Source organism: Sinocyclocheilus anshuiensis, unplaced genomic scaffold (assembly GCF_001515605.1).
Source record: "Sinocyclocheilus anshuiensis isolate Anshui unplaced genomic scaffold, SAMN03320099.WGS_v1.1 scaffold457, whole genome shotgun sequence".
In the NCBI taxonomy this organism is placed as follows: Eukaryota; Metazoa; Chordata; class Actinopteri; order Cypriniformes; family Cyprinidae; genus Sinocyclocheilus; species Sinocyclocheilus anshuiensis.
This window is the reverse complement of record NW_015537939.1, coordinates 1,246,562-1,256,777: the sequence shown is the minus strand read 5'-3', so window position 1 is coordinate 1,256,777 and position 10,216 is coordinate 1,246,562. Positions and strand designations below refer to the sequence as shown.

The 10,216-nt window shown below is 37.0% G+C and overlaps 1 protein-coding gene across 1 annotated transcript in view; it reads right to left on the bottom strand.

Moving 5' to 3' along the window:
• LOC107661595 (patatin-like phospholipase domain-containing protein 7) overlaps positions 1–10,216 on the bottom strand; it is a 30,054-nt gene that overhangs the window by 18,799 nt on the left and 1,039 nt on the right. The window contains exons 2-11 of the mRNA XM_016451258.1: positions 9,853–9,899; positions 9,299–9,364; positions 7,158–7,245; positions 6,534–6,613; positions 6,127–6,215; positions 5,517–5,657; positions 5,234–5,393; positions 2,631–2,711; positions 2,420–2,548; positions 1,346–1,426 (exon numbers count right to left, since the gene is read on the bottom strand). Of these exons, the coding sequence (XP_016306744.1) occupies positions 1,346–1,426; positions 2,420–2,548; positions 2,631–2,711; positions 5,234–5,393; positions 5,517–5,657; positions 6,127–6,215; positions 6,534–6,613; positions 7,158–7,245; positions 9,299–9,364; positions 9,853–9,897 (960 nt within the window). The 5' untranslated portion in view covers positions 9,898–9,899. The remainder of the gene's footprint in view (positions 1–1,345; positions 1,427–2,419; positions 2,549–2,630; positions 2,712–5,233; positions 5,394–5,516; positions 5,658–6,126; positions 6,216–6,533; positions 6,614–7,157; positions 7,246–9,298; positions 9,365–9,852; positions 9,900–10,216) is intronic.

Sequence of the window (10,216 nt, the reverse complement as noted above, 5' to 3'; positions counted from 1 at the left end):
ACTTTTATAAAGAATATCTCTTTGGATTTGAGACTTTAGTCTTTGCAACTTTACAGATCTTCTTTATGCACCAAGAGCTTGGAACACTCCAAAGAGAAAGGAAAACTTGAAATCGCATCATATGACCCCTTTAAAAAGTGCATGAAACAAACAGGAATATAACTATAACATTTAAAAAAAAAAAACTATTATTAGATTTTTCCAGTTTTCAACATCCTTATTTACCATTAAACCTCAATAATTTTTACACTTAAAGGTCCCATGGCATGAAAATTTCACTTTATGAGGTTTTTTAACATTAATATGAGTTCCCCTAGCCTGCCTATGGTCCCCCAGTGGCTAGAAATGGCGATAGGTGTAAACCGAGCCCTGGGTATCCTGCTTTGCCTTTGAGAAAATGAAAGCTCAGATGGCCCAATCTGGAATCTTCCCTTTATGTCGTCATACGGGGAAAGGTTACCTCCCCTTTCTCTGCTTTGCCCGCCCAGAGAATTTGGCCCGCCCATGAGAAAATGAGCTACTACCGTGCGAGGCGAGCGCAATATTTTTTTTTCCTCGAGAGACATCATGGCTTGCAAACGAGCGAAGCATGGCAGTTGCCCCGCCTCTCTCCTCCTCATTAGCATTTAAAGCTACAGACACAGAAATGGCACGTACTAAGGAAAGCTCATTGTGGGACTGGCTCGTAGTGGCTGAAATTCTGCACCAAGGCTGAATTTCGGGAAAGAGACTTCAGATACAGTACTAGGGAACACTTAGGCCTATATAAAAGCATCCAAAAAGCAGCATGTCATGAGACCTTTAAACTCATCACTTGCTTTTTTTGAAAAACAGAACCCAGGTAAGCAGATCATCACAAAACGATAAATGAGAGAACTGCACTGAGTTTATGCTGTGTTGTCACGTAACCTTGCCTGCTGTTGGGACTAAATTGTATTTATAGCCGATGGGAGAGCACTCAAATTCACAGTACAAGCCAAAAATATTTCTTAAATCAAAACGGAAAACAACTCCCTCAGCCTGTCCGCACTATGAGGGGAGAGTTACGTGTGTGTAGGGTTGTGCTGTGACATGCAGTGATGGCTGATGGGAGATTTCTACCCAGAGGGTGTTAAAATCGGTGCCCTTTAAATGAAAGCCGTGGTCTTATGATCCATGTTATTCAATCTAGCTGTGCTTTACGGCTCCAGCGCAGAAGTGATTATGCCGATGGGGGTTAACGTAGCATGAAATAACACAGAGTGTGTGTGAGGAAAGCACATATTTTAGAAGTGATAGAGTGCGTGTGTGTGTGTGATCCTAAAAGTAATAATGCTGAGATGTACGCATGTACTCTTTCTCCAACCTGATTGAAAAGCTCAGTCGTCAGTCCCAGGTAGTTGTGAAGTGCCAGGAAAGTGACTCTCTGCAGACGCACCATGATTATCTAAACAGACAGAAACAAGCCACAAATTAACACTGTCATTCATGTAAATTACTATGCTTATTTCTGTAAATAACAGTATGCGGTCTCACAAATAATATTCCAGTGTAAAAAAAACCAGGACTTTTTTGCTCTTTTGAACTAAAGATGTTTGATATGCAATGTAGACATAGTCTAACTTTTCACATCACTATGTTCCCTACACAGCCAGACTATTGATGAAGAATGTAAAATATACAAAAATAGTCACTTTAACTGCATCAGTAACCATCAACATTACATATTATATTAATATTATTCTTTATTTACCTGTATCAGGCAATATTGGATGTTTAATTGTGCTAATTTCCTCCAATTTAACATTTAGATTACCTTTTCAGTCATCTAACGCTCGTTAAAATGTTAAAAGCACTACTAATTTAATAATACTGTTAAATGCAATCTTTAGATATTAAAATGCATTTTTCATACTGTATATTATATAAAAGTTGTGATGCCTAAATTGACAAGTAACATTTAAAATGACTTTATGACCACCATTTTAGCTTTTCATGTTTTCTTTAGTTTTAATTAATTTAATTGTATAGAATTTTGATTGTAATATTACTATCACCAATGCTAATATTAATAATATTAACAACAATAATTTATATGTAGTACTACTGAATTTTAATATAGGCCATATAACGGCTACTAGTCATAACATGAAAATAATTATTGGCTTAATTTTTCCTTTTTTTTTTTTTGGGAGCCCTAGTGTTCAGTTACTTGGTGTGCATTTTGCTTTCAAATAGAGCTTTAAAGATACATCGGGGAAGAAAAACCTTTGTGAACTTTAAAAGTGGACTTTGTAGAAAAAAAAAACCTGATTTAAAATGTTTTTAAAAAGTGTAGAATATGGGCCATTATTACAGTGTGGTTGAGACAGATGTTCAGTAAGACAGAGGTCACATTGATACAGACAGCCATGCGGGACCCTTTCAAGCACCTCTGTACCTGTATGACTCTCACTAGCGTCTCTGGGTATTTCTCAAACACTGACTGGAAAGCTGAGGCAGGCAGACGCAATATGGTAGACCTGACCGCCGCACGAGCAGACACAGTTTTATAGGGAGCAGGATAACCCTGGAGGAAATGGGAAGATCCAAAATTAATCTCAGTGCACTGGAGCTGGATAAGTCGTCAGGAAGGCAGACAGAGAACTTACTGTAATGATGTCTAGAATGCTGAGCAGACTGTGAACGCTGTCCCCGGGCAACACGTCCTTCACCACAGGCTCTGTGCCATCCTAAAAGACACACATACAGAAAGATAATATAACAAATTTAGGGGAGGGCACTAAGTTTAATTACTCATTTGCCATTTAGCTGACAATTCTTATTCAAAGTGACCTACAGAGAATTTATTGCAGGGACACACCAGGTGAAGTAACCAGAGGTTAATCAAGGAAATGATGGTGACTGTTCATAAATCAGTTGCTGTGGGGTTCGAACCCATAACATTTCCATTAGCAGCCCAGATCTAGAACCACTAAAATACTTAACCCAACAAAACACTATTTTATTAGTTGCCTTTTCACACTTAAAATGGTACACTCACAGCCTTTTTAAACAGGGGTGTAACGGTACATGTATTCGGGTCGGTACGCATGTGTACCGAACAAATCATTCCATTTTTTCAGGAAATTCAGACAATACATGCCGTTTTGGTGCTCTTTGAGGTGGCGCAACAGATCGCTGTATAGAAGCCTCAGTTCTTACAGCAGCACAGAGCGCGATCATCCCTTTTTAAGGTCTTTGCACACGGAGTCCATTCTCGTCCGATATTTTCGCACGTTAAAAAATAAATACGACCTCACGTTGTGTCAATCATGTTTACACACTGCCTCCGAAACTTTCGTCCGTCATAAAAAAATTCGGATCAGGTTCGATTTCCTGTGTTTTCGCATCCGTAGCAAGCATTTTGATAGGACAGGATGACGAATACGAAAAAAAAACTTTAAAACGCATACGAACATTTCAGACTCAGAGTGCAAGGACCGTTAGTCTTTACTTCTAGTTTTAACGCGAAATAAACATGAATGAACATCTCATGTAATCGCTCAGTGTTTCAATTGCGGAAAGACGTCAATAAAACAGCTAATAAACTAAATGTCACGTAGCATTTCATTTACCTCAGGTAAGTCATCAGTGTCTACAGCTCGTTATTTGCTAGAATAATGAAGTCTAGTGAAGAGCCTTTTGAGAAATATTAGACTATATACTTCATTATATTTTACTTTACCTGTTAGTGATGTCTTGATTATTTAATGTATGTTTAAATAAATATTTTTTGAAACAAGTTATGACAGCCACTGTGTAAATGATTATATTTCAACAACAAATAGAAATTGTATAATTTAGAAGTTCATTTAAAAACTGCATTATGTGAAATTTACATATTTGCATACAGATTTTTAATTTGAGATTATTATTATATTATTATTATTATAGTTAAAAATAAATAGTAGTTTAATTTTGGGCTCTGTTGTTAATTGTAACCTTAATGTAAAATGGTTCCATATAGTTCAGAGCGGAAGCTGAGGTAGATCTTTATCCCTAAGAACATTTTAATTGTAATTGAATTTATTTAAAGAAAAAGTTATTTGTTCAGTAAACCGTTGTTTAATAAAAAAAAAAAAAAAGTTTCGTTTTTTCCTCCTGCTGTACAGAAACCATAACAAACCGTGATGTCAAAACCGAGATACCTAGGGCCTACCAAACCGTCATGTTTGTGTAACATTACATATATATACACTGTTGTGCTCATAAGTTTACATACCCCTTGCAGAATGTGCAAAATGTTAATAATTTAAACAAAATAAGACGGATCATGAAAATTGCATGTTATTTTTTATTTAGTACTGTCCTGAATAAGATATTTCACATAACAGATGTTTACATATACTCCACAAGACAAAATAATAACTGAACTTATAAAAATTATCCCATTCAAAATCGTAATACTAGGTGTCATTTCCTGGATGATCCACGACTGTTTTTATATTTTGTGAAAGTTGTTCATGAGTCCCTTGTTGGTCCCACTTTTGAATGGGGTCCTTTTTATAAATTCAGTTATTATTTTGTCTTGTGGAGTACATGTAAACATCTGTTATGTGAAATAGCTTATTCAGGACAGTACTAAATAAAAAAATAACATGCAATTTTCATGATCCCTCTTATTTTGTTTCAATTAACATTTTGCACACTCTACAAGGGGTATGTAAACTTATGAGCACAACTGTATTTGTATGTGTGTGTGTATATATATATATACATATATATATACTAATTATTCAGTATAATTTTAGATATAATTTACACATAAATATAAAGACTTCATATTTCATAGTTAAAAGTGGTGCTCACTTCCTCAGACTTACAAGTAAGAAACGTTTCTTATCCTAGGGTTAAATGTAGCCTTAACTGAGATTAATAAGTAACCCGTAGTAAAGCGTAGTGTGCAAATTGTCATGTGCATGGGGTTGATGAGTGAGTCAACTGACATTCTCTAAACAACTGGCTGTAATGATGGATTACTTCTAAAGCAGGGGTGCCCAACCCTGTTCCTGGAGATCTACCTTCCTGCAGAGTTCAGCTCCAACCCTGATCAAACACAACTGAACCAACTAATTAGGATCTGAAGGAGCCATTGATAATTACAGACAGGTGTGTTTGATCAGGGTTGGAACTGAACTCTGCAGGAAGGTAGATCTCCAGGAACAGGGTTGGGCACACCTGTTCTAAAGGTACTTCTCAAGCTCATCCTTACAATCTCATGAATGCAAAGCTCCAGCCTTCCATCCTGAACCACATAAATGCTGTTGTCATCATCCCCGGGCTTGAACAGCCCTTCTCCCTCCTGCAGCTCCACAAACACCATGTGCCGACACAGCTCCAAAAACAAAGGCTTCTCAAAATGTCCAAGTACCCTGAAACGGATCAACATTCAACTTTAGATGAACACCAGACATTCCATTAGGCTGAAAAAGTACCATGTGATCAGCATGCAGTTCAGCTGCGATCATGTGACCCACAGGGTCAGAGTTGTTCACCTGACGTTCTTGAGCATGTAGAGCACCTCTGAGGGCAAGTTTGAGTTCTGCACGTCAAATTCAGTGAGATCCGCCTCCAGGAGAGAGGGAGGGGGTTCTTTGGGCTGCAAAGTGGGCGGCTCCTTCCTGATCCGCAAGATCCTGCATGACATTCAAGATTCAAGATTTTTTATTTGTCACATACATGGTTACATCGAGAATATATGACCAGCAGTGAAATGTAAGTCAGGTCCGCTCCATGGACAGTGCAATTATTAAAGAATACAAACACGAAAATTATATATAAATATAGGTATGGAAAAAGTACGATAAAAAAATAAGAATAAAAATAAAATGCGCAGGACAGGAAAATTATATATAAATATAGGTATGGAAAAAGTACGATAACAAATAAGAATAAAATAAAATGCACAGGACAGTATACTGTAGGCTTAATAAATATTTAGATGAGCAGGAATGTACAAGAGAAGAATGTGCAAACAGGTTGTACAGGACATCAAAGCAGGAGTCAAATAAGAAGCACTGATCAGACAGCTCCTGACTTAAACTCTGTGGGCGATAAAACGAGATGCCATATGTTCTGTAAAAATTACAGAGAAGCTAAACATACCTGCGTGCTATACTAAGAACTTTAGGCCTCTTCCGAGAGCGCTGCTTAGACACCAAAGAAGAGGATGGTGTCGAGGACAAGGTCTGGACCTGAAAGATAGAAATAGAAAAATCAAGTGGAGGATGGAGAGCAAATAAAAATATCAGGCTGTTAGTCATACAGGTGCCACACATACAGGACAGCCATATGCCACTTAGAACACTCTATGCTGCCCTCCAGTGGAGGAAGACTTAAGTTTTAGCAGATGTCAGGTTTAATTACACCTATAAATGAGTACTGAAGCAAGTCTCTACAGAGTCAGTCTGAACACTCACAAATAGACTGCTGTGAATGTGATTATTAATCACCAGCTAAAACAGGGTGCAAATCACAGGTAAGCAAATGGATTTCAGTGAGACGTGACCCACCTTTCTCATGATTTTCCTGCCGTAAAAGAGCACTTTATCTCTTTTTCTGAAGCGATAGCGAGGAACACCAGCCTGTTGATCTTAAAACACACACAAGCAAATAAATAAAGAATAGTAGTACACTAGACATACACATTCAAAAGTTTGGTGGTCAGTGAGATTTTTGTAAAGAATTTAACACTATTATTTAGCACAACTATTTTCAACATTGATAATAATATAATATAGAAATAAACAGCATTTTAGCATTTAAATCAGCATATTGATTTCTGAAAGATCATGTGACACTAAAGACTGGAGTAATGGCTGGTGAAAATTCAACTTTACCATCACAGGAATAAATTCTATTTTACACTATATTAAAATGGAAAGTTTTTTAACAAAAATTATAACATTCCACAATATTACAGTTTTACTGTATTTTTGATTAAATAAAATGCAGACTTGGTGAGCATCTTTCCAAAAAAAAAATAAAAAAAAATTGACTGACATTTTTTACGGTATGAACATACCTGAGCAGCAATGTAAAAACAACATGATGCTCAAACAAGTATGCAGTTCTTTGGACTTAAACTCTAATAACAGTGTGAAATAATCTGTTTTGGGCACAGAAGTGACACATACTTGCCAGTTTATATCTGCGGTAGAGGAAAAGCACAGAGATTCCTATTAGACACATAGCCACCACGGCACCGATCAATACACCCGTGAGCTTGAACAGACAAAAGGCACAGAAATGTAAGATAAGGGAATTTATGTGATATTGCAGTAAAACTGATAAATATTATCCTCTACTACTGAACTTTTGATTTCACTCTTATCAAAATATGTTTTCAGTAACAGAGCAAATAATATTGGCAAAAATGCTGCAAGAAATAATCATCTCATTAAAATGGGTGTATCGTTAAACCCAAACATGATTAAACATCTGTAACTTGTTACATAATCTGTACAGCTGATCTGAGCCAGCCCGATTCAGTCCCCTTGCTGAGGGAGAGACAGCTTTCCAGAGTAAAGGCCTGTTGTTCACACCGAGAACGATAACAATATGGTTTAAAAAACGGTTCTAAATTTAAAAGGACAACTGATCTTTCAACTGATTAAAGATAAAAACATTGACAGCCAATCAGAATCCACCTGACTTTAAAGCGCTTGAGCATTTAAAGCGGCAGACAACAAAACTGCAGCATTTGCTTATAATAAACAGAACATGACCATGCGCTGGTGTGGACGCTATGTGGTTATTGTTCTTGGTGTGAACAGGTCTTTACCCAAAAATTCTGTCATTAATTACTCACCCTCATGTCGTTCCAAACCCGTAAGACTTTCGCTCATCTTCAGAACACAAATTAAGATATTTTTTATGAAGTCCGAGAGCTTTCTGATCCTCCATAGACAGCAAGGGTACTACCACGGTCAAGGCACAGAAAGGTAGTAAGGACATCGTTAAAGTAGTGCATGTGACATCAGTGGTTCAACCGTAATTTTATGAAGCTGTTGAAGCTGGTGTGCAAAGAAAACAAAAATAACGACTTTATTCAACCATTTCTTCTCTTACGGGTAGGGCTGCTCCCTAATAGTAGACGAGATGAGGCTTGGTTGACCGAAATTTTATTAGTCGCAGAAAACAAAAAAATTCCATACGAAGTGCATGGCGAAGTCATGCAGTCCGTGATGGACAGATTGTTAACTGCTGGTCTATGTGGTAATACAACAGGCAGGACATCCAAACACTCATTATTCATCGACCTCAAATATGGCTTTTCATCTGAAAGATGTACTGTATGTAGTAGCAACTTTACATGGAACCTAGAAAAATGTGCGTTATTGAAGTGTCTGTGTGGAGTGTGGAAGCTGAACAGTAGCGCTCACTGCAGGACAGATGGAGGCGCCGATGCGGTCACTTGCTCTTAAAATACTCCATAATTTTTGGTCATACAGAAAAAAGCAATACATTTTTCGAATCTATAAAGACTCTACGTTTATTTGTGTGCACTCACAATAACAATAAAAAGTTGCGCTTATGTAAAATAATGAAAGCAAACAGGATGCGCTTTCTGTCGTCTCGGTCTCTATGAACCTGAGCATGTCACTTTGAAACTCCGTGTATACTTGCCTTCACAAACATTAAAAATATATCTATAGTGAGTGAAATGTCTACTTCTATTTGAATTGTTTCATTTAGAATACAAATATTCTCAGATTATGTAATCCATATGAAACACGCATAAAGGCGCCTCACTACTGCGGAGATGACGAGTCAGTGTCGCCAACTTCATCTCTTAAGTCGAAAAAAAAGAAAGCAATTATTTAAACGTTAATGCAGTCTACTTGTTTTTCCCTGACACATTCATAATTATTATATCTGCCGGTGCGCTGTGGCAAGCTTGAGTGCTTATTAGGATATGTAGGCAATTAAAGGCTCATTATTATGATTTATATGGTTTATTAATAAACGTGCGACTATAGTCGACTAATGCCTAAACGACTACTAGTCGACCAGAAAAATCTTTAGTAGAGGGCAGCCCTACTTCTGGGGCAGTAAACTGCCATTCACAAGAGTACCACAACGCATGCCATGTCAGTTCCATTGCTGTCTATGGAGGGTCAGAAAGCTCACAGATTTAATCAAAAATATCTTAACTTGTGTTCTGAAGATGAATGAAGGTCTTATGGGTTTGGAACGACATGAGGGTGAGTCAGAATTTTCATTTTTGGGTGAACTATCCCTTTACTTCAGAGAACATATTGGTGAGTTTCTGTACCATGGTGGTCTGCATCCTCTCCTCCACAAACTGCTGCAGGCGGGAACGAATTTCACTCCCAATAGCCTGAGGAAATACACACCAATATACAAACAAACAGTCACTCACAAGTATGTCTATGTTTTGGTTTGAAAATAAAAAAACACTCTGGGTAAAACACCCTTTTATATTTCTATTTATTATTTATTTACATTTGTTCCACAGAACAATACAATTTGATTTAAAAAAAAAAAAACAGCTCATGTGGGGTTTCTTTGAAATATTTGTTTCTTTGTTTATTTTTTTAATTCAGACTTAGAAGTTGAGCTCAAACGAGACTCAAAGAGGACGGTGCTTGCTCAGCTACTTCCTATCTTGCACAAAAACACAAAAGCACTATCCCTTGCAAAAAAAAAAAAGAGGGGGGGATCTATCTGCTCAACCATTAATCCAACATTCCTCGCCAAAACTGAAAACACTGTGATTACTTACTCATCCATTGACTCAAACGCATAAAAAACCGGCTGCAACAAAAAATGACGTAAATTTGAGACAGTGAGATGCATGATACTTACAGGATACATGCACTGATCTTCATTCTTATTCTCACTCTCTGACATTTCTAAAAACACAAAATCACTCAGTTTATGGAGAATGCATTTAGTTGTATTTAAAACATGAATTTTTTTAAAACGACAGATTGAGAGCAAGAAAACAGTCAAAAAGTCTGAACTTTTATGAGTAAAGTGTTGACAGACGAACTTCTGTTTTAGTTGCGCTTAATCCTATGGAAAAGCAAGCATGCCAGTTAAATATGAAGCTGTGTTTACATTTACATTTAGTCATTTAGCAGACGCTTTCATCCAAAGCGACTTACAAATGAGGACAATAAAAGCAGTCAAAACTAACAAAAGAGCAACAATATGTAAGTGCAAATGA